Here is a 25,280-nt window from a genome sequence, read left to right as displayed (position 1 = left end):
TCACAGAATTTCAGGTTCAAAAATGAAAACGGGGACAGAAAGAGTACAGTCCACAGTGTTGCTATAGACCTACCTGTGTTTCAGCCAAACAGATATGTTTTGAATAAATCAGAAACATAAATCGTCTGCTATGTACCTACGTCTCTCTTCTCTGAACCTACATTAACCCTCAGTTAGAAATAAATCGGAGCACCATTACAACTGCCTTACCTTGAGGAATCGATGCAGCAGAAACGTAAACCAGTTGGTGAGCATCTTCTCTGCCACAGACTCTGTCCTACAGGAGAGATGAGACACCGGTCAGTTTCAACAACACGTGTCCTATACACATACAGCATGAGTAGATGTGTTAGTGAGGGAGCGAGAAGAGAACACTAGCCCATTTCTCTACAGGTAAGTAGCCTCACCGTCGGAGCAGCAGTTTGGGATGGTTGCGGTTCTCAAGGTTCTTCTCGATGAGGTCTGCCAGCAGCTGTTTGAGCACCATGGTGGCATACTCCATGCGGCCCTGCAGCGCGGCCATGAGTAGAGAGGCCACGTTGCCGCGGTCCCGCATGGAGAAGGACCTCTGGGCCTCCAGGGTGTGGATGAAGGTCAGCAGGAACATCTTATTGTGCAGCAGCTGGCTGAACAGACGCAGGGCTTTCTCCACATTGGCCGGGGACTGAGGGACAGGACACAGGAGGGGGGCGTACACAAATCACATTTCAAAGGGGGTGGGGGGGGGGGGTTGTACACAGAGGTGGGAATACACAAAAGGAAGTCCAAAGGGTTCAGAGGGGAGAGGAGGAGAGGGGAGAGGGAGAGAGGGAGAGAGAGGGAGAGAGGAAGAGAGGGAGAGAGGGAGAGAGAGGGAGAGAGAGGGGGACATTGCAAGAGAAAAGGGGGGAGAGAAAATGGTTTGTCTTTGTTGTATGAGTATTACATTACAAAACTTGGCTGTAGTGACTTAAAATTTTCCTCCCTGCTGACTATTTTCCAAACATTTCTGCGGCAGTCTCTAGACGAGTAGTCCACGGAGGCCTGGTGGGGCTTCTGGGTTGATTCTGCCTCAGGTTTGAATTAAAAAGAAAGGAGGTTGCTCTGAAGCTCGGCGTACTGCTGGCTACTGAGCTTAGGGGATTTTTAAACAGGATCTATCGCTTTCTATATTCCTTTATTTTTTGGCCAGTGAGTAACAGTACAAGAAAAGTGAACCTCATGAAAGCATACTCTTCTAAGTTACCAAGACAAGTGAAGATAGAAGCACAAGGCGGTGAAGTGAAAGAAACTACTGCTCTAGTTCTCTTACACTTACATCCAGCTCCTTGAGGACGGGGTGCTCCTCGATGCCGGGGAACATGACTCTCATGGTGTAGGTGCGATACTCCAGGAATGGAATCTTCACTCCGTCCATGTCATTGGTCAACTCCTGGATGTCTGTCTGCAGCTCAGCGAATGCTATGTTGACAGAAGCAGAGGAGACAAACCTCTGAGTCACTGTCTGGATGCTTAGGACAGCATATTTTGATAATCATCATACTGTACACAGTCAGCTGTGTGACATGAGTAATACTTGTTTTACCTCGTACAGATTCAACGTCTGAGAAAACATATGGTAAAGAATGTGGAGTGATTGACTTGTACTGTATCATATTGTCACATATCTACAACAAGAGCATCACAATAACATAAACTATTCAGAGCAGGCAAATTCTGATAGCACCCTTGTCACTACTCTTAAAAAAGTACACACAGCTCTCTGATAAGAGCATATCAAAATCACCTGCCAGTCAATGTTCCAGCTCACTTTCATGAAGCATTCTTTGCTTGAGGAAAAAGCAATGGTGTCATTTCAGTGACAGCCATGTATGTGCAACGCATACACATAAACGTATACCCGTTTTTTTGTGGTGATGGTGAAAAGGACAGGAGAGAAATAGGAGAAGGAGGAGGGTCATAAAACCAGTGCTCGTACCTTCTTTACACTCCAGGGCCACTCTGGACTCCAGGTTGTCCATCTGCAGCTGCAGGCGTTTCAGGGTGCGGTCAGCATCCCGGGTCTTCCTCTTGTAGGCGATGAGCACGGCGATGATGGCGATGAGGAGCACCCCTCCTCCCGCCCCGATCCCGATGATGGCCGGCAGGGTGAGGGTGCTGTCAGAGTAGATGTGCAGGGTCCCTGGGAAGTACTCCAGACCACCCACCACAATCTGGAGGAGAAACATAGAGATGGAAAAAATGTGGCTCTGTGATATGAAGGGTTTCATAACTACAGTTAGTAGCACAGACTCAGAGGTACATGTTGAACGTTTTTATATTTGACCCAGGTTCATTGGAGCCTCTTCTAACATCTCCTTTTTAAACTTCAGGCCAATTACTGATGGCCTCCAACAGGTTTGGCTAACGAGTTTCACCTTTACCCACCCATTCCACTCTTGCTGTGTGCTTTAATTATTGAGTGGTGTGGATGGAAGGGAACAGGGAGAATGCCACTCTGCTGTCTGTGTGTCTGTCCGTTGCTGTGCTGTGTGTCAGGTCATTAACACAGCTGGTCCAGCCTTCTCGCTATGCCATGTGTCGTCATCCCTCCCTCCCTCCCCCATCCCCCTGGGAGGGAGATCACTCCACCTCACCCATCACCGCTACCGCTCTCTCCCCCTCTCTTTGATCTCAGCTTTGATTTGTAAACGTACCCTTCTCTCCACAGCTGACTCTATTGATCTGATTAAATTGATTCTGAGCGTTTCACTGAATCAACAGCCAGTTACCTCGTCCAGGCGTGTTAGTGTCAAGTCAATACCATAGGATCAGGACGATGCCTTTGATACAAAAAGGTAAACAAGCTGCCACACTCCAGACTAAATCTACCTACTTCTAATCATTCTGTGCCGTGGTTGTCTTGGCAGCTGGCACTGTATAAGAATACATGGATAACTGCTTAAGACACTTGCAATTATCAAATTGACCAGACTGCCCTCTGCCGAATAAATCTGTCCATAAAACTGTTTAAAAAGGAATTGCATTTAATCAATCCAAGATTATTATTTTTCACCTTTACTGCTTAAGCCCACAGTTGAAATCATTGTGCGCTGAGGCGTGCCTGTAATAAAGAGAGGTAGTCATGTCTGGCATTGATGATAATGCTCCGAGCTGCGGAGTCAACAGATAGTTAGATTAAATGGGAAATTGCTTGTATCAGCAGGCCTCCGTAATCATCATAAGTGCTTAATGCATGATGACCCTTTCCCATTTGAACTTTACATTTGTTGGATTAGCATTCAAGTAAAAAAATGGCCAGACAGCCAGAGCAATTATAGAATTGATTATTGATGTACAAAGACCTCAGAGTCAGGCATGTTCCCAAATAGCACAGATAAAAGTGCATTAACTACATGTGAAATACATTTAGGGAAATAACAGGACTGGATTATGGCCAGAGCAGTTTTGCCAATGGCAATTAAGGATATCTCACAAAAAGCTATTGTTGACATAAAATACTCAAACTACAGTAAACGGTGGGTGGGACATCTGGTCTTACCAGGACTCTCTGTTCCCCGGTCAGGTCTGGCGAATCACAGAGCAGCTGAGACTCCGAGACGGTTAACAGACAGGGTGTTTCACCAATCATCACGCTATAGTTCAGGCGGGTGTTGCCCGGAGCAGGGGGAATCAGATTCTTGCCCTGTTTTAAAAAGAAGCATGTTGTTAGTTTTCAAAATACCTTTTTTTTGGACAATAATCACCTTTATCAGACTAAAGCACACACACAATCAAGTGATTGTATGGGTCTTCAGAGTATTATCAATCCTGACTTGTAAATCCATCCTCAGCTCAGGGATTTGTAAGTAGACGTGTAGGGAAGTTGTCTTTGTACTGGTTCTGTCTCACAGGACCTCTCTTGCTTTGGACCAACACCCAAGACATTTAATCTCTAGAGTTTTATTATTTCTCTCAACTGACAAAAGTAACATAAAATGAAACCAAACGAACACAATCTACTTACTTTGAGGATAATGGGAGAGCCAGGCTTGACCTCCAGTATCCCAGAGTTCCCTAGTGTTTCGAAGGTGGGGTTGGGGTAGTAGGTGAAAGGTGTCCCGTTGAGGACGAGCAGCGCGGCCACGTGATCCAGAATGAAGCCGTACTCGTCGGGGTGCAGGCCTGACTCTGGGGCCTGGTGCTTGGTGTAAATGATGCCTGGGGCCAGACAGGTCATCACAGAGTCATTTACCACAGTGCACACCTAGACAGGAAGAGGAAGATGGAGGAAGAGGTTCAAACCAGGAACATGTATGAGACATAGGGCTCTATTTTACCAAAACTAACGCAATGATACATTTTGCGCTGGAAGTAGCGCTATAAGTCGGGGGGGGGGGGGATAACATAAACGTTTCTAAATGCGAGGGTCACCGGCATCATCTCATCTATCGTTCCATGATGGACACATGGACATGTAGCCTAAATGGAGGGGGTTTTACGCACATTCAAAATAATAACAGTAGCTGGCTGAAACAATGTAGGCCTACAATACATAGATGAAAAGGGGATGTCAGCTTGATGTTTGCTGCTCCAAAACTTGATATTTTAATAAAGCTTAGGTGATTAAGATATATTTAAAAAAATTGATAGTCTTGGCTACTTGGTGAATGCATTGGGCAGGACAAAAAAAACAGACTTCATTTAGGGGAGGGGAGGCTATTCTTGGTTTTTAATCAAATTAAACAAAACATTTCTAAATACGAGGTTCACTGGCACAAAAAGCACATCTCTCTTGTTCCATGTGCATATGGGCACTGTGCGTCACGGCTGGATAGGCTGCGTCAAAATCCATGCCATAACCAACCACATTACAGCTAAGACCTGCTTTTGGTGAGTCTTAATGACCCAGTGGAGTCAAAAATTTGATTTTCCTGTGTTTTATATATATTTCCACACTATGAGATTGGAATAATACTGTCAAATTGTGATAATTATGATAAAGCCCTTTTAGTGTAAGAGCTGTTTAAAATTGACTGTACCCATAAAATGTATGTAGTATGTATAAGCTGGAAGTAGAGGCCTAAGCATTGTTGTTCACTAGTTTACTCCAATTAGGGAAGGGGTGGTGGGGTTGGAAAGTAATAAAGGAAAATATATTTTTTTAAAGGATGTGTATTTTTTTGAGCAGTGTATATATATATATATATATATACACTGCTCAAAAAAATTAAGGGAACACTAAAATAACACATCCTAGATCTGAATGAATGAAATAATCTTATTAAATACTTTTTTCTTTACATAGTTGAATGTGCTGACAACAAAATCACACAAATATTATCAATGGAAATCAAATGTATCAACCCATGGAGGTCTGGATTTGGAGTCACCCTCAAAATTAAAGTGGAAAACCACACTACAGGCTGATCTAACTTTGATATAATGTCCTTAAAACAAGTCTAAATGAGGCTCAGTAGTGTGTGTGGCCTCCACGTGCCTGTATGACCTCCCTACAACGCCTGGGCATGCTCCTGATGAGGTGGCGGATGGTCTCCTGAGGGATCTCCTCCCAGACCTGGACTAAAGCATCCGCCAACTCCTGGACAGTCTGTGGTGCTACGTGGCATTGGTGGATGGAGCGAGACATGATGTCCCAGATGTGCTCAATTGGATTCAGGTCTGGGGAACGGGCGGGCCAGTCCATAGCATCAATGCCTTCCTCTTGCAGGAACTGCTGACACACTCCAGCCACATGAGGTCTAGCATTGTCTTGCTTTAGGAGGAACCCAGGGCCAACCGCACCAGCATATGGTCTCACAAGGGGTCTGAGGATCTCATCTCGGTACCTAATGGCAGTCAGGAGGGCTGTGCGGCCTCTGGCGAGCACATGGAGGGCTGTGCGGCCCCCCAAAGAAATGCCACCCCACACCATGACTGACCCACCGCCAAACCGGTCATGCTGGAGGATGTTGCAGGCAGCAGAACGTTTTCCACGGCGTCTCCAGACTCTGTCACGTCTGTCACATGTGCTCAGTGTGAACCTGCTTTCATCTGTGAAGAGCACAGGGCGCCAGTGGCGAATTTGCCAATCTTGGTGTTCTCTGGCAAATGCCAAACGTCCTGCACGGTGTTGGGCTGTAAGCACAACCCCCACCTGTGGATGTCGGGCCCTCATGCCACCCTCATGGAGTCTGTTTCTGACCGTTTGAGCAGACACATGCACATTTGTGGCCTGCTGGAGGTCATTTTGCAGGGCTCTGGCAGTGCTCCTCCTGCTCCTCCTTGCACAAAGGCGGAGGTAGCAGTCCTGCTGCTGGGTTGTTGCCCTCCTACTGCCTCCTCCACGTCTCCTGATGTACTGGCCTGTCTCCTGGTAGCGCCTCCATGCTCTGGACACTACGCTGACAGACACAGAAAACCTTCTTGCCACAGCTCGCATTGATGTGCCATCCTGGATGAGCTGCACTACCTGAGCCACTTGTGTGGGTTGTAGACTCCGTTGAAAGCACCGCCAGCATTCAAAAGTGACCAAAACATCAGCCAGGAAGCATCGGAACTGAGAAGTGGTCTGTGGTAACCACCTGCAAAACCAGTCCTTTATTGGGGGTGTCTTGCTAATTGCCTATAATTTCCACCTGTTGTCTATTCCATTTGCACAACAGCATGTGAAATGTATTGTCAATCAGTGTTGCTTCCTAAGTGGACAGTTTGATTTCACAGAAGTGTGATTGACTTGGAGTTACATTGTGTTGTTTAAGTGTTCCCTTAATTTTTTTGAGCAGTGTATATATATATATATATATATATATATATATATATATATATATATATATATATATATATATATATATGTATGTATACAGTGAGGGAAAAAAGTATTTCATCCCCTGCTGATTTTGTACGTGATCAGTCTATAATTTTAATGGTAGGTTTATTTGAACAGTGAGAGACAGAATAACAACAAAAAATTCCAGAAAAACACATGACAAAAATTTTAGAAATTGATTTGCATTTTAATGAGGGAAATAAGTATTTGACCCCTCTGCAAAACATGACTTAGTACTTGGTGGCAAAACCCTTGTTGGCAATCACAGACGTCAGAAGTTTCTTGTACTTGGCCACCAGGTTTGCACACATGTCAGGAGGGATTTTGTCCCACTCCTCTTTGCAGATCTTCTCCAAGTCATTAAGGTTTCGAGGCTGACGTTTGGCAACTCGAACCTTGAGCTCCCTTCACAGATTTTCTATGGGATTAAGGTATGGAGACTGGCTAGGCCACTCCAGGACCTTAATGTGCTTCTTCTTGAGCCACTCCTTTGTTGCCTTGGCCATGTGTTTTGGTTCATTGTCATGCTGGAATACCCATCCACGACCCATTTTCAATGCCCTGGCTGAGGGAAGGAGGTTCTCACCCAAGATTTGATGGTACATGGCCCGTCCATCGTCCCTTTGATGCGGTGAAGTTGTCCTGTCCCCTTAGCAGAAAAACACCCCCAAAGCATAATGTTTCCACCTCCATGTTTGACGGTGGGGATGGTGTTCTTGGGGTCATAGGCAGCATTCCTCCTCCTCCAAACACGGCGAGTTGAGTTGATGCCAAAGAGCTCGATTTTGGTCTCATCTGACCACAACACTTTCACCCAGTTCTCCTCTGAATCATTCAGATGTTAATTGGCAAACTTCAGACGGGCCTGTATATGTGCTTTCTTGAGCAGGGGGACCTTGCGGGCGCTGCAGGATTTCAGTCCTTCACGGCGTAGTGTGTTACCAATTGTTTTCTTGGTGACTATGGTCCCAGCTGCCTTGAGATCATTGACAAGATCCTCCCATGTTGTTCTGGGCTGATTCCTCACCGTTCTCATGATCATTGCAACTCCACGAGGTGAGATATTCCATGGAGCCCTAGGTCGAGGAAGATTGACAGTCTTTTGTGTTTCTTCCATTTGCGAATAATCGCACCAACTGTTGTTACCTTCTCACCAAGCTGCTTGGCAATGGTCTTGTAGCCCATTCCAGCCTTGTGTGGGTCTACAATCTTGTCCCTGACATCCTTGGAGAGCTCTTTGGTCTTGGCCATGGTGGAGAGTTTGGAATTTGATTGATTGATTGCCTCGGTGGACAGGTGTCTTTTATACAGGTATACTCTTTAAGAGTGTGCTCCTAATCTCAGGTCGTTACCTGTATAAAAGACACCTGGGAGCCAGACATCTTTCTGATTGAGAGGGGGTCAAATACTTATTTCCCTCATTAAAATGCAAATCAATTTATAGCATTTTTTACATGTGTTTTTCTGGATTTTTTTACTGTTGTTATTCTACATTTACATTTACCAGATGCTCTTATCCAGAGCGACTTTCAGTTAGTGAATACCTATATATATTTTATTTTTATTTTTATACTGGCCCCCCGTGGGAATCGAACCCACAACCCTGGCGTTGCAAACGCCATGCTCTATCAACTGAGCTACATCCCTGCCGGCCATTCCCTCCCCTACCCTGGACAAATTGTGCACCGCCCATGAGTCTCCCGGTCGTGGCCGGCTGCGACAGAGCCTGGATTCGAACCAGGATCTCTAGTGGCACAGTTAGCACTGCGATGCGGTGCCTTAGACCACTGCGCCACTCAGGAGACAGGATTCTGTGTCTCACTGTTCAAATAAACCTACCATTAACATTATAGACTGATCATTTCTTTGTCAGTGGGCAAACGTACAAAATCAGCAGGGGATCAAATACTTTTTTCCCTCACTGTATATACAGTGGGGAGAACAAGTATTTGATACACTGCCGATTTTGCAGGTTTTCCTACTTACAAAGCATGTAGAGGTCTGTAATTTTTATCATGAGACTGTGAGAGACGGAATCTAAAACAAAAATCCAGAAAATCACATTGTATGATTTTTAAGTAATTAATTTGCATTTTATTGCATGACATAAGTATTTGATCACCTACCAACCAGTAAGAATTCCGGCTCTCACAGACCTGTTCGTTTTTCTTTAAGAAGCCCTTCTGTTCTCCACTCATTACCTGTATTAACTGCACCTGTTTGAACCTGTTACCTGTATAAAAGACACCTGTCCACACACTCAATCAAACAGACGCCAACCTCTCCACAATGGCCAAGACCAGAGAGCTGTGTAAGGACATCAGGGATAAAATTGTAGACCTGCACAAGGCTGGGATGGGCTACAGGGCAATAGGAAAGCAGCTTGGTGAGAAGGCAACAACTGTTGGCGCAATTATTAGAAAATGGAAGAAGTTCAAGATGAAGGTCAATCACCCTCGATCTGGGGCTCCATGCAAGATCTCACCTCGTGGGGCATCAATTATCATGAGGAAGGTGAGGGATCAGCCCAGAACTACACGGCAGGACCTGGTCAATGACCTGAAGAGAGCTGGGACCACAGTCTCAAAGAAAACCATTAGTAACACACTAGGCCGTCATGGATTAAAATCCTGCAGCGCACGCAAGGTCCCCCTGCTCAAGCCAGCGCATGTCCAGGCCCGTCTGAAGTTTGCCAATGACCATCTGGATGATCCAGAGGAGGAATGGGAGAAGGTCATGTGGTCTGATGAGACAAAAATAGAGTTTTTTGGTCTAAACTCCACTCGCCGTGTTTGGAGGAAGAAGAAGGATGAGTACAACCCCAAGAACACCATCCCAACCGTGAAGCATGGAGGTGGAAACATCATTATTTGGGGATGCTTTTCTGCAAAGGGGACAGGACGACTGCACCGTATTGAGGGGAGGATGGATGGGGCCATGTATCGCGAGATCTTGGCCAACAACCTCCTTCCCTCAGTAAGAGCATTGAAGATGGGTCGTGGCTGGGTCTTCCAGCATGACAACGACCCGAAACACACAGCCAGGGCAACTAAGGAGTGGCTCCGTAAGAAGCATCTCAAGGTCCTGGAGTGGCCTAGCCAGTCTCCAGACCTGAACCCAATAGAAAATCTTTGGAGGGAGCTGAAAGTCCGTATTGCCCAGCGACAGCCCTGAAACCTGAAGGATCTGGAGAAGGTCTGTATGGAGGAGCGGGCCAAAATCCCTGCTGCAGTGTGTGCAAACCTGGTCAAGACCTACAGGAAATGTATGATCTCTGTAATTGCAAACAAAGGTTTCTGTACCAAATATTAAGTTCTGCTTTTTCTGATGTATCAAATACTTATGTCATGCAATAAAATGCAAATTAATTACTTAAAAATCATACAATGTTATTTTCTGGAAATTGCTGTTTTAGATTCCGCCTCTCACAGTTGAAGTGTACCTATGATAAAAATTACAGACCTCTACATGCTTTGTAAGTAGGAAAACCTGCAAAATCGGCAGTGTATCAAATACTTGTTCTCTCCACTGTATATATTTGCGAGAGAAAAAAACATATGGGGGATTGGAAGTGATGCAAACAATTACATTGATGGAAGATACAGTCTATCTGCAATATTAAAGCTGATCTACCCCCTAAAGAAGAAAATAAAAAAAGAGCTGTTTGAAAAGACCGCCTGAAATTTCAGCCTGTTTTGGTGGGATGGAGTTTTGGCCTGCCTGGTGACATCACCAGGTGGTACATTTGTTAATAGACCAATAAGAAAGAGAGTTCCAAACCTCTCTGCCCATAACAGCTAGTTTTCAGTTTTCCCCTCCCCACTCAGACCACTCCCAGACAGTCCTAGCAAAATTCTTGTTTGAGAAATTGCTCTCGCTAAGAAGTTATTTTTGACCATTTTAATTTAAAACAATCACAGTAAGGTACTTAATTGCAACCCAGAAATGATTGAGATAAAAATGGCTGCATTGGGCCTTTAAATCTCCCTATTTGCACTGAATGAAATTGTAATTTTTACCCTCGTTTTTAAGGACACACCTCAAATATTGCCATCCTCCCACCTCAGCGCAAGCAAGCTGATGTTAGACAGGTAAATTGTAGAACCTGGCACAAGGGGTGGAAAATGCCAGAGCGCCACTTTTTACATGCTGAAATTGCCAACTAAAGTGCGTTGACATTTGTGAAGCCTTAGCGCCAGACGAAAATAGAGCCCATAGACTACTGTGTAAAACCACAACACTGATGTTTCACTAGAATGCCAGTAGCAAAAGCTTATTGCGTAAGTCCTTGCTGCTACAGATCCGGTCAAATATATTGGCACCCTTGCACTTTACAATGGAGTGCAATGGAGCAGAATGTTTAGTTTTTTCTTTTCAAAACTGGTTGTATAGCTATTTTTACTCTGTAGGCACCTGCAACTTACCACAGTTGAGATAAATTACACAGTAAACAAGAATAATTGTCTCCAACCAAATTCATTTAAATCTTCAATAATTTAGTCCAGGCCATTTTTCTACTTTAAAGTGTTTCTTCTTGGTCCTGTGCAGTTGTAAATCAAACAAATACACGTGTAAACACCTAACGTTTTTTCAATTTCAACTTATTTGAGAATAAATAGTGAATCATGCAAGGGTGCCAATATATTTGACCACATCTGTAGCTATTCTACAGGTTAACCATTTGTAATAATCAGAGCGGTGCTGTGCAAACATGAAATGTACTCCCTGACGAAGGCCATGCAGCCGAAATGCCTCATATTTAAAAAAAACCTTGTTTCTATTGAACATGCCATCCAAATAAAGGCATTTTAATTAATTATATGAAGAGTGCCTTGGTCCTCCATTCTTTCTGATGGAATGTATTATATTTGGAACACTTACATTAGTAGTCTCTATTCCTCCATACTTGGCACGGACTTTGGGTTCCTGGATGGTGAGCAGGTTGGTACCTGTGACGGTGATCAAGGTGCTACCACTGAAACACAAACAGAAGCATGGTGGTTAAGAGCTATCAAGCTATGCTAAAGACCTGGTATCATGTCAGCTAGCTATTGCACACTGGTGATATGGGCAGAGAGAGAACAAGGAATGAAATAAGAACTTCCGTGTAGCAGAGGTGCTATTTTGCTACAGCATGTTGTTTGTATGATTTATCTTACAGTACTGTTGGGATTCAGAGGAAGCTCTACAGTCCCCTCAAGGGTCCCATGAATTAGGATTTTATATACATTAGATACATCATCCCCCATACTGTCTATTGTGCTTTAAGTGTCATGGTGAAATGGCTACAATGGGACTGTGTGGGCGTCTGTGTGTGGCTTTGGGGATCATGTTGTAATCTCTGTGTGTTCCTGGTTCATTACTGGCAGTAATAGATGGTTGGGCTGAGTTTCTCTTCAGGACTCTCCCAGGACCCTGGTCATGCTCTGAGAGGCTCCAGCCCGTTGGCTGGGAGAGGAGAGGAAAGGAGAGTAGAGGAGAAGAGAGGAGAGGAGGAGAGAGGAGAGGAGGAGAGGAGAGGAGGAGAGGAGCGGTGCTGGGGCTGGGATCACCACTACTCACTTCACTATACTCCAGTTGGGCTCGATGCTGGAGATGGTGGGGTCCTCAGTGTAGATGTATCGTGTGTCACTGCTGGTGACTTCGGCTTTGTCAATTAACAGCTTGATTGACACGGGCCCCGAGCCAGACAGTGACGACGGTGTCACACACACAATGTCCCTGTTTGTCCTCCTGTGTGGTTTAGGCAGAGAATGTCATATAGTAGTATCTCATAGAATGAATTCACTGTCTGAAATGACACTCAAGACAATGTCATGCTGTCACACTCTCACTGTCACAGACAGAGTGTGTACAGTATGTTCAGTTCTGAGTGTACTGCACAGACAACACTGCACTACTATACTACCACAGTCCATTCCCCTGAGGTGGGGTCAAGCTGACTACTCACTTAACAAACAGACACTCCTCCTGGGCGATGAACACAGTGACAGTGCTCCCAGCGTCCAGATGACGGCCTGATATTGTCAGCCTGGTCCCCCCAGACACGGGGCCCTTCTCCGGGCGCACACGGTTGAAGCTGGGGGTCTGAGAGAGGAAGGAAACTCACTGTTAACACCCAGCACCAGCAGCACACAAAACAATTATGCAGTTTTTGTGAAAAGCTACAGTGCAACAAACCGATTCCCATTATATTTCTGGTAATTGCTGCAACACACTGCACTGCAGTTTAAGTATTTTCAGTAGCACAGTGACAGTGACATGAGTGAGAAAGTTATTTTCTTCTGTAATTAGTTACATACGTAATTGCTCCATGCACATGTATTCATTTGGCTGGGAGCTGCGTTTGGGTTCTGCTGGAATAGAACTGCAGGACTGCTATTGATTGCTCGTTTAAGGGCAGCAGTGAAGCCCATTCATTTCAGTCAGCTGCTCGGCTCGCAGGCTGAGGAGATTATAAACTAACGTCACATTCCTGTTTCACCGCTGCTTAATGCTCCATTGGGATAGCTGGGTAATTACTGTATGTCACATCGGCCACACTTTCTTTCACAACATGTTCACCATCTCTGTATTGCAGCATAAGACTAGTTAGTTCCCGGGGCAGAACCACTGCAATTGGTTGGTATCCTTCCTCTGCCTCCGGAAACGGCCAGACACTTTCTGCACAGTCATCGTTCTGGAAAGAGATGGGGTCATGTGGGGTCAAACGCACCACAAAGGAGTAGGTCTGGGACGATTGAGTGCGGTACTCTGCACTGCACACCCCAATACACAGCTCCACTGGGCCGCCTGGAGAGTGGGGCAACAGCGCCTCGGACATGTCACACACGATCCTGAGGGACAGAACACACACACTCAGCTGTCAGTCAAAGGCCCACTGCTTATGTTGCCTAATGTTAAAACGAAATAGAGTTAGCAGACATATGACCAAGTATCACTCATTTACTTGCATACCATTCAAGTGAAACCCTATTGACAAAGTCACCACACTCACCTCTCAGCGCTGATGTACTCGGAGGGCACAGGGTTACAGCGAACCCCAGCCACCTGGACATGGGCGATCTCCCGCACCTGCAGCCCGAGGTTCTCCCCCTCGATCATCACTCGCGTGCCCCCCTCTTTGGGCCCTGTCAACGGGTGGATCTGTCCATGGAAACAGGGTCAAGGTCACGGAGAAGCAATATCCCTGTCAGCATGCTCACACACAGCAGAAGGCCTGGGTTCAGATGCTCTAGCCCACAGAATTAAACACAAACATACAGTATTATACACAGTATATCTCTGTGCTCCAGTCTTACCTTGCTGATACGGGGGTGGCTGCAGCGGACGTTGTGTCTGCCGTGATGCATCCAGTTCTGCTCCGGGGTCTGGCAGTGCTGCCTCAGGAGACACTTTTTGTTGTCCAGGCACCAGCCACACTCAAACGCTGTGCTGGCCTTCAGACACAAGCCACAGCTGTCCCTCTGGGCCTCACACTTATACAGCAGGGCTGAGCACAGATAGACAGACAGACAGACAGATACAGAGACAGACAGACAGACAAACAGGGAGGGTTAACACTCGTCTAAGATGGAGTCTGAGACAGAAAGGTGAGTGGGTGAGGCGCGCTGCACAGCACAGGTCCTGAGCTGCTAATCTCCCTTTATCCCCTGCTCAGCCTCGTCCTCACTCCTATGCAGCCGCCTCGATAACACAGGTTTAAAGGTGAAGATGGTACACAGAGTTATTGACCAGTTCAGGAGGAGAACATAATCAAATACTGTGCAGCTAGCTACATGACTAGCTCTCTCCTCTCAGCTCATCTTTGCGCAGGGCCAATAGCCCAGTGGAGAGATGCTATCTGCAGACTGATTGTGGAGAGCTACAGGTCTCTTTCAGAGTGGCCTGATGAAACCAGTGAGATAAAGCTCCTTTGAGGGAAGTATTGACAACCACTATTTGTCCCCGACTTGCAGTTATACAAGGTGTGTTCATACAAAACATGGGACTGCACATTTAGTTCTGTCTCTTATCTCTTACTCACCTACAAAAATGTTTGTCAATTTAACAGTTTTGAAGACAATAAGAAAATAACTGCACAGGCTTAATCCACATTTGCGATTGAATTATCCCACTGAATATGATTTATTGTGGTAGCCATAGCCCCCAGCACTGTACATAGAGTGAATTCATCACTCAAGTGCCACTAGAGGGCTCAGCAAGGGATGACCACATATTTGACCAGTGTGTCTGTTGTTTCGCTGTTGTGTGCCAGTTATGTCTTCGATTTGTCATTTACACTATTTAGCTGCAACACTATTATGAAGAATGTATGATTCTAGAAATTATAAAACAACATACCTTTCATGGTGGGAGGCTTGTCGATGAAGAAGTCTCCATCCCAGACGATAGAGAAGTCAACAGGCAGGTCTCCCGTCTCGTCCCCATCATACCAGTACTGCAGGAGGAAACACACATAAAAACCATGAGTCAATCATCATACTGTACTGACGGTGCATAAAGCCCAATATCATTCAGAGCATGACAAGCCTTCATAGGGCCCTATTAATAAAGACAGTGGCACTCATTCCACTTACTGTGGTTTATGACTTGGCTCATCAGTATAAACTGAGTTCATGGCTGGCATGGCTGGCTGGCACAGTGCAGTGGAAATCATAATGCTATACTATACACTATACTGTACAACGAAAAACACTTAATCTGCTCTGTGTAACAACCCATTAGCCATTAGCCACTAGCCTAGCCACTACATTGCATAGCTGTGAGGGAGACAGGGAGACATAGTGGCTTTTTTGACAGACTAGGCTTTGAGTTAATCTGGCTTTTTGTAGAGAGAGAGAGAGAGAGAGAGAGAGAGAGAGAGAGAGAGAGAGAGAGAGAGAGAGAGAGAGAGAGAGAGAGAGAGAGAGAGAGAGAGAGAGAGAGAGAGAGAGAGAGGAGAGAGAGAGAGAGAGAGACAGAGAGAGACAGAGAGAGAGAGAGAGAGAGAGAGAGAGAGAGAGAGAGAGAGAGAGAGAGAGAGAGAGAGAGAGAGAGAGAGAGAGAGAGAGAGAGAGAGAGAGAGAGAGAGAGAGAGAGAGAGAGAGAGAGAGACAGAGACAGAGACAGAGAGAGACAGAGAGAGAGAGAGAGAGAGAGAGAGAGAGAGAGAGAGAGAGAGAGAGAGAGAGAGAGAGAGAGAGAGAGAGAGAGAGACAGAGAGAGAGAGAGAGAGAGAGAGAGGAGAGAGAGAGAGAGAGAGAGAGAGAGAGAGAGAGAGAGAGAGAGAGAGACAGAGACAGAGACAGAGAGAGACAGAGACAGAGACAGAGAGAGACAGAGAGAGAGAGAGAGAGAGAGAGAGAGAGTGTTGCTGCCCTGTGTCTGTCAGGTGAAGGAGGGGGTGGTGGTTTTCCTGCCTGTGTTTTAATTAGCAGCAACACTCAGAACACTAAGCCAGCAGCAACCCTGAGAGAATATCGCTGATCAGCCACATTGATCCACGGCCAGAACACTTATGGGTGTTCATAAGGAGGCGATGGAGGAATGAGGGCAGTCTAAAAGCGAGGGAGGGCCCTGAATTCAGCATTAAAAAGGGAACTTATTGCAAACCACCTTAAGTTGACTCTCAGCAGATTCAAAGAGAGAGAGAGCAGCTCCAGTTTGATAGGTCAGCTACTGTATGGACAACCAAGATGGAGGTTCCTGTAGGTTCCTGTTGAACCGTTAAGTCTTGATGGAAGTATCAGATGTGACACATTTATCCATCCATACCTCACCTTTATCCATCCATACCTAACCTACATAAATCAGAGCTGAGGAAACAACCAGCCTCTCTGAATTCCTCATCAGTCCAGGGGCATGTTAACTGGAAGATCAGCTGTGGTATGTTTGACTGTGTTTGAATGTGTGTGACTATTTGTGTGTGTGTGTGTGTGTGTGTGTGTGTGTGTGTGTGTTGGTTCTTCTATCCTTGTGGGGACCTAAAATCCCCCAAAGTCCCCACAACGATAGTAAAACAAGGAGAATTCTCCCTCGTGGGGACATTTCCCACGTCCCCATGAGGACAAAGGCTATTTTAAGCTTAGGGGTTAGGTTTAGGGTTAGGGTTAGAATTATGGTTAGGGTAAGGGGTTAGTGCTTAGGTTTAGGGTTAGGAGTTAGGTTTAGGGTTTGGCTTAGGGTTATGGTAAGGGTTAGGGTTATGTTTAGGGTTAAGGGTTAGGGAAAATAGGATTTTGAATGGAAATTAATGTTAGGTCCCCACGAGGATAGAAGAACATAACATGTGTGTGTGTGTGTGTGTGCGTACGCTCACATGCCTGTGTGTGTGTGTGTGCACGCATGTGCATGTGTGTGAAGGTTTGAATCTTTGTGCAGCTGTTCTGTGAAATATCTGGAAGCAAGTCCAGCAGGGAATGTAGCAGTGTGGATGCTGAAAGGCTGAACTAAAGCCCACTGAACCTGTCGACACGTGGCTCCAAATGTTCTTACATCTCTATAGGGTCCAGTTGGTTCTGCGGGCACCAGTCCATAATTGAGGTAATTTATGGATCAGCAGCTCCCTGGGTGGGGTCACTGAATTAACTTCCCCCAATCATATCACTTCACAGTGTCACACAACAAAAACTCAACTCAACTTGAGACCATCCTCACTCCTATCCATCAAACAGACATATAAACTACAGCTAACCTTTGTGGTGTCTGTTTTTCAGCCCAAAAATTGAAAGTCTATCGGAAATGCCTCATTCAACAACAGCATTTAGTGAAATGGTTGATAAGGCCAACGATATTCTTCACAGTCCAATGAGGCGTTACATTTGTTCAATAGGTAAACTAAATCAGGTTGGTGAGTTGATGGCAGCGTTCAAAGCCTTGGCAGGTTCAGAAACAGATATTAATTTGTAAAAATCTAGGTTGTTGTCATGTACTCTTCCCAAGGCCCTGATAATGAAAGCCACAGGAGAGCCATACAATGTGTTTCTGGAATTAATATAATATGTATTTCTTAGCCTTCTCCCTCTTTTTCAAGAGAAAGGCAGGCAGCTTTGAGGAGATTAACGGTTATGTGTAAACGGGGGGAAGCTTTTGTGTTGGGTCATACAATGCAGCTTATCTCTGCCAGTCGTGAATTGATTTTCCTCCGGCCTTGGTTCCACTGGATCTGAGACTAGCGAGTGGAGACAAATTGGCCTGGTTCTGTCAGACAGCTCTCTGGCGAGGCGAGTCATTGAGGTAATCTTACCTTTAAAAAAACAAATCCATCACTGGATACAGATATAGAAAAAACATTTCAAACTTGCGCTACCCTTTGAGACAAGGACACTATTTTTATGATTTGTTGTCTACTTATCATTCGGTTTTAATGGGTTGCAAACAACAACAATGGAAGATATTCCTTTTGATATTCCTTTTGATCAATGAAAATTGGGTCTATTGAAGGGACTAATGTGAGAGATACACATTGTAAGCAAGTTCATTTTACCGTAGGAATTGGGTGGCAGGTAACCTAGTGGTTAGTGCGTTGGGCCAGTAACCGAAAGGTCTCTTGTTCAAATACCTGGGCTGACAAGGTGAAAATATGTTGATGTGCCCTTGAGCAAGGCACTTAACCCTAATTTGCTCCAGGGGTGCCGTACTACTATGGCTGACCCTGTAAAACAACACATATCTCTGCTGTATGTGACAACATTTTTTAAAACTATATATCAAAGACGATACATTCAGAGAAAAAATACACATTTATAATTTGTGTTTATTCCGAATAAAGTAATTAAGATTTCAATTAGGCCATTGAACACTGACAGGGATCGACTGTATTTATCTGCAGCGGCTTAACCATCAGTCTAAATGAAGAGGACAAATACTGTACTTAAGATGTAGACTGTGAGCAGTAGAATTGGCTGCAACTGTGCCATCGATGCTGGCTCCTTGTAGTGACAGAGTGAAAATCTATTTACCTTAATGATGGAGGCTTTCCTGTTTCATTTAATTACATTTCGAAATTTGACCGACTTCAGCAAAATTACCTTTGAAAAAGGGTATTTTTCCTTCTTAAACATACACAGTAATTAATAGGGAGTCCATATTAGTGAACATAAATGATATTTTCTGCAAACCACACTTTCATCATTCTGATTACTGCACTAGGAAAAAATTTGTACTTCGTCATGGTGACAGATTTAAGGTCACACTAGCTTGGTTAAAGAAACAGATAGGGTAATCTGGAATGGTTTTATTGCCATGGTTGAACTTGTGTCATCATATTTGAGGTAAGTGCATTAACCCAAGAAAACCAAAGCATACTTTTCACATGATGACACCAAAGCATTCTTTGTAGATGACTTTGGGAATCTAAAAAAAGTGTTCAGAGCAGGGGTAACTAACGCGCTGATTTCTCAGTTAGGGGAATACAGCTGAGGCTCTCTCCCCTTCCATTGCTAGTGCTTAAAGCAAAACAAACAGGATGAAACAGGCTCATAATTCATGCTATTGATTGATCACCTCATTTAGTGGACAATTTATTCCACCAGACCCCACCTGCTACAGAGCCTCACATGCACAATCCAGTATATCTAACCTCAGAGACCGACAGGGATGCAATATGCAACAATCACAAGAGAAAGGATAAATACCATAGCATTAGAATGCCATTTTCTATGGTTAATACAAAGAGCAGGTGTAAGATAAACCTACCTAAAAATATATGTATGCAGTGCACAATATATCATATCCTACTACTTAGTGTGCATGGAAGCATGTTTACACTGACCATGAGGTGACATTCCCCACAGTATCACTAACATGTAGATTGTTTCATGCTACATTTCTTCCATTAGTGGGGCCTTTGGTGTCAAGAGCAGGGCAGGTCATTTCCCTTCCCAGCTGTATGTTCCACTTAGAAGCACCAAAGACATTCATAGTCTGATTGGGCACTTGATGAGAATAATAGAATAATGAGGGCATGCTGGTTCAGAAAGCCTGAAAAAAGAACATGTAAGTGTTTTTATTCAAAAAGCTTTGCTACCATCGTCCGGGAATAATGGTGTTCTTTGTGAGAGCACTTTCCATCAAATGGGTAGTTCAGAACTTGGTCATTGTGCAAAAGGCTTTACTGTACGTTTCCTGGGTAACACCGCCAATGCCTGTCGCTAAGGGGTCAGCAGCGCTTAGCAACACTTACGTCCATGGATTCATTTGGATTTCCTCTCATCTTGATACAAAAGATGAAAAGTCCCATGTATGCCGATTCAGCCTATCAAAGGTTATACGTGTGCCATGTGTAATCTGCAACGTAAAGCATGCTGTCAAACAAAAATGCACAAAAAACCTTTACATTATCAAAGCAAATGCTTATTGAGTTTTAACGGCAAAGACCCTACTTATCATTTATTTCAAAGGCAGTGTGCATATGTGTGGGGGGTGTATCATACTGATTTATTCCGGCTATGGCAGCACATTGCTGATGTCTGCAGTACAAATCAAGCGGGAAGACAGATAAAGGAAAGAAACAAGCATGCATGCGTTTGAGCTGAATTACAGTACATCTATGCGTTTTGACATGATACCAAATCACATTTCTGAAGGATATCGTACAGTTGGGGAATGTGATTTATGGATTGATGTGGATCAGAATGAATTATCATATAGAGTTGTCTAATCTTTATGCATATGTACCTTACAAAAAGGTACTGTATTTCTCTTTGGATGCAGGTGGGATGTGGGTCATGCAGGATGCACCTGCTGCAGTATAATTTAAATTACATGTATCCAACCACACCAGCAGGAAGCCAGTATAATAGCTTAACAGTATCTGTTCTATTTAGCTGGACAAAATGAATGAATGGAAATGCCAAAGTAGAGGCAGAGAGACAGGGAAGAGTTGGAGCATGGAAAGAGGATTGCGGGCAGAGGCAAGGGTACAACCTTGTGTTGTATTTATGCAGGATGTGCTGTCAGACATATGTGTTGTTCTGGTCTGTTTACTGGTCTGTCTGTCTGAGGGCAAACTGCTGTTATCTGTCTGCATCACTGACACAGGGCTACTCTAGATCTGTGGCGCATAGACATCGTTCACATGCTGAACTGCACATCACGGGTCAACTTCACATACAACAGTCCTGGAAACACACACACACCAACATGGACATACAAGCCTAGGGCTAGTTTCTCTGGTGAATGACAGTTCTATGTACTGTATAGTGGACTTTAAAAATGTATTTACCAGGACAAACCAGTTGCCTATAAATGTAGATAAGGGTACACATACAGAGAGAGCATTGTGAGAGTGAGAAAGGCCAGGCGGCGGGAAACAGCAGAGAAGTGGGAGATGGGAGGGAGGCTTGTTGGTCCACTAGAACACCCCCTCTCTCCCAGGGAGGGCCAGGAAGGGGCCCTGATTAGAAGAGAAGATCGTCACAGGGATAAGAGAGCTGATAAGAGGACAGTTATGAGGCAGTGATGGGGTAATATGAGTGGTCCGGCTGTGTGTTTAGTTCCCATTAGATGAATCAAATCAAATCAAATCTGAGTAATATCTCTGTTAGTTCCACCCTGAGAACATTTACATCATCAAGCAGGGCCAAAGTAGCCTGGGCGCCTGTCTGTTTCTGCTCTTCTGTCAACTCCTTATGGAATTGTCATGCCAAACAATGACACGGAGTAGAAGGAGTGAAATGTTAGCTAAACAGACTGGTACCCAGGCTAGGGCCAAGGCTACAGCTGAGTCACATAACTATCACTCAATCTCTGCATTACTGTACCTACAATAACAGCTTTAAAGCTAAACCTGACAGTGAAATCACATTAAACTGCAACATGCTACTAGACTAAAGTTGAAGTTGCCCTGTCTGGTAAAACATATTGGCACAGCTGGTGAACATGTCCAACAGCATGTTTAACCTAACTAACCCCCACCTCAGAACAGGGGCCTCCCATTAGGGCAAAAGTGCTGACTGATACCTGAAAGTTCTCAGTGAGGGGGAGACTAAACAGCAGTTGATATTGATTGATTCAGCATTGCCCATCTGAGGACACTCACAATTGCATTAGCATGGACCCCATGGCCTCAAAGTCACCTGGCTGCAGCAGTCTTGACAGCCACTCGTCTTGACGGCCATACTGATTGATAGTCGTTGCCGCTGAGTTGAGTGTGAGGGGAGGGCGGACAGCACACACCCCAGGGACTGAATGTAATCTGCGGCATGTCTTTACTATGGCTAGATTACTATTCAGGAGAGATCCATCAGATAGGGGGAGAGACAGAGAAGGAAGGATGATGTGGCCCTAGCCCGCTGTGTCACAGGTAATCAGACTATCAATTAATCTAAAGATCCCTTCCAAACAGAGAGAGGGGGAGAGGGGGCTGGGAGAAAGAAAGAGAGAGACAGAGGGTGAGGGTAGTAGCTACCAGTCAGAATGGGGGAGGGGAGTCGATGGGGGAGGGGAGTAGTAAAAAAAAATGTCAGTGCCTGAATATCAATCTCAGGGCGTGGTTTCTCTTTCTGTCAGATTGAGATGAAGCAGGGGAGTGTGAGGGAGGCCTAACATTTACAGTTTAATGTTGTATACTCAGCCTGTCCGTGTGTGTGGTAAACAGCCTCAAATGTTTACCTCTAGCTGAAGTGATTAACACACTAGAGTCCATCTATTTATGCTGATTGCCTCACTATATTCATAGAGCTGTTTCATTGTTCACACAGCATCTGCAGAGTTATGCTTTGAACAATCCAAACCCCAATGCCCAATGCTCTAACCTTTGTGCACTCACTTAATAATGGTCTACCACAAAACTACTTTCAATTTCATTTTAAATGCATAGCTGTAGCATGCGGGTGGGGGTCAGAGAAATAAATAATGATGAGAGGGAGGAAATGAGTGAAAGCAGATGGAAGGACAACAGTTGCTCTTCGCGGCAGGGTCCTTCCGAAGGCCTTCACAATGTAGTGCGCCAGGCAGTATGTGTCAGCCAGGGAAAGGACAACAATCAATCCTAACCCGACCCGCTGGGGAAGGCCGTGTGTGCTGGATACGTGATCCTCATTATTAAATTGCCACGGGATATCAATTGTCCTGTGTCGAAGGACAGTGGCCCACAGCCTGACCTTTGACCTCCAGGGGTTAAGGGGGTTAGAGGGGAGACACTCCGTGGCAGAGGGAACGCTGCGGCCCCTCCACCCACACCACATTCCCTTTTCCTAGGTCACATTGTCCAACCAAATTAAGACCCACATCCTGTGACTGGCTAATTATTTTACAAGATTCCCTGGGGTTACTGTGACAACCAGATGGGTCACAGAAGGCAGCCGTCTGTAACATTACTATGAGACAGAGGGAGTAGGAGAGAAAGGGAGAGAGAGAGAGAGAGAGAGAGAGGGTGTTACGGAGCGAGAGAGAGAAAGAGGGGTAGAGAGGAGACTCAATGTCAGCTCTTTGACATGCCACATCTTTCACTGGGATTGAGAAAACAACTTTAATGCTCTGAATTGATGTCTTTGCTGATTTTGCGGATAACGTTTTTTTGTGATCAGTGACTCAATGGAAAGTCACCTTGATTTTTCTGCCTATTATTTCCATGTGAGAGAGAGGAAGAGAGGCAGAGGGGGAGGCATACTCTTTCTCTATACAAGTATTGGTAAGGGACCTGTGGGAAACTATTTCAAAAGATCGGTGTAAGATATGCATAATAGTATAAAAGTACAAAAATAGTTTTTACACTGGACCAAGAATCCAAATCCAATAACAATTTACATTATCTTTTACAGTAAATACTGTATAAACAACAACATTCTGAGGGCCTGGAAATAAGGCTTTCAGTGCGGATAAGTCATATTAATAGGCCATGTACTCACTGAAGTGTTCTGGCACTGGATACATGAGCTGTTGAAGCGTACAGCTGGGATGCGTTGCATCTTGCCCTGGATGTTGAACACACACTCATAGTTCTTCTGTCCAGACTGGGGCTGAGGGAGGTTCCGGGCTCGCAGCGTGATTGGACGAATGATCCCTGCAGGTACCAGGATGTCACTGGTGGGCAGGATCTGGGGACAGCCCTGAAAATCAAGAATCACAAACAAAGTTACAAATTAACACTCTACTAATTTTCTTTGCAAACTCATTAGAATAAGGGATGCCAGAACTGATTAATAAACATAACATTCATTAAAACTTGGTCTCCATAGCTAAAGAAGACGTATTGATTCCAGTTTATTGAGCGGAGAGCAGCAGTGAGTTATGTCCATTAGCAGCTCTACTTTCCCAACAGGGCAGAGGTACAGCCAACCAGATGTGAGAGATCTGCACAGAGGCCATTAAAAGTGGAATAGCTTGAAACCAAAGCAAACGTAGGTTAAAATCCCTATTACACAGCTGTTGGATCCATCTCTGATTTTATGAGCCACAAATCATATTGATGAAGCGGGAAATTAATATCTTCCTTAGTCCTGCATGTCTGCCTGTGCTAGTGAGGTGAGCACAGCTCCAGAGCCCAGTTAGGGTCCAGGCATTTATCACAGGGATTACTATTGACATTGCGGGAAACAACACATAAAGGATCTCGGAAGTCACAGGAAAGTCACTATTGATGCAATGATTACAATCCAAGAAAATTGCCGATGTGCGCATCCCCAACCGAGATGCCACGGCAGCTTAATGTCCCTTCAGACCCCCTGTGTATTAAAGGATCTTTAGAAATAATCTGTTATCCATTTAGCACTGAACAATAATCAAGGAGGCTGTAAAAGCAATTTGCCAGACTGGAGGTGATAAATCAGAGGCCTTGTCTGGGTGGGAGGAGGCGGCAATTGACGAGGAAGGCGGTGGGGCGGAAGGGAGGGAGAGAAGCCTCTGTTTGCAGGACAGACACACCGAGCACCAGCCAAAGCCATGGTAACAATGATGCAACTCCACAGCCCACACAGCCATAAATCTTGCGTCTGGCAAGCGATTTGTAAAGGTTTGTATATTGGTGCATCAATAAATCTCCTTTTCATATTCTGTGGATGAAGAGAAAGATTTACTTCCTGCAGGGAGGTGGTGGTGGGCACAGGTGGTGGTGTTAGCAGGGTTCTGCCTGCTATATGAATCCGATTTATCAGCAGCGCCATTGAATAACCTCCATCTCCATAGTGAGGACAGAAGGTTCCAGACTGGGGATGGTTAACCTTTTGGAAATGATGAATGGCTCAAATCGCTTCTCAACGCTGCTTTGTCAATTGGCAGGTTGACGTTCAAAACACCAAATAGATCCACTGATATCACATATGCCACATCGAGTCATCAGGGACCTAGCCTCAACACCTGGTTTGCCAGAAAATGCTAAATCATGTTCAGTATGACAAATGCATACATCAAAGGTAATGTGAGTGAGAACATTTCTGAATAGCAAAACTTTCCCTGGTAACAGCCAAATACATTTGACCACATTTGTCAATTTTGACTGGATTCAAGAGAGGTCTGCCATGGTGAAAAATGAGATGAGACTAACATCATCCTAGCAACCAGGCGATGGTGT

At 44.9% G+C, this 25,280-nt stretch overlaps 1 protein-coding gene across 1 annotated transcript in view; it reads right to left on the bottom strand.

Annotated features, from left to right (window-relative positions):
- LOC311147995 (plexin A3) overlaps positions 1-25,280 on the bottom strand; it is a gene marked incomplete at both ends in the record, with an annotated part of 121,757 nt that overhangs the window by 11,078 nt on the left and 85,399 nt on the right. Inside the window, 14 exons of the mRNA XM_084184868.1 lie at positions 211-277; positions 408-664; positions 1,298-1,440; positions 1,958-2,192; positions 3,521-3,664; positions 3,986-4,225; positions 11,669-11,762; positions 12,350-12,520; positions 12,738-12,874; positions 13,503-13,623; positions 13,785-13,933; positions 14,089-14,279; positions 15,131-15,227; positions 23,620-23,820. Of these exons, the coding sequence (XP_084040994.1) occupies positions 211-277; positions 408-664; positions 1,298-1,440; positions 1,958-2,192; positions 3,521-3,664; positions 3,986-4,225; positions 11,669-11,762; positions 12,350-12,520; positions 12,738-12,874; positions 13,503-13,623; positions 13,785-13,933; positions 14,089-14,279; positions 15,131-15,227; positions 23,620-23,820 (2,247 nt within the window). The remainder of the gene's footprint in view (positions 1-210; positions 278-407; positions 665-1,297; positions 1,441-1,957; positions 2,193-3,520; positions 3,665-3,985; positions 4,226-11,668; positions 11,763-12,349; positions 12,521-12,737; positions 12,875-13,502; positions 13,624-13,784; positions 13,934-14,088; positions 14,280-15,130; positions 15,228-23,619; positions 23,821-25,280) is intronic.

Source organism: Coregonus lavaretus, assembly GCF_964263955.1.
Source record: "Coregonus lavaretus genome assembly, chromosome: 20".
Classification (NCBI taxonomy): Eukaryota; Metazoa; Chordata; class Actinopteri; order Salmoniformes; family Salmonidae; genus Coregonus; species Coregonus lavaretus.
Note: the sequence above shows the minus strand (reverse complement) of the source record. Positions and strands in the feature narration are given on the sequence as shown.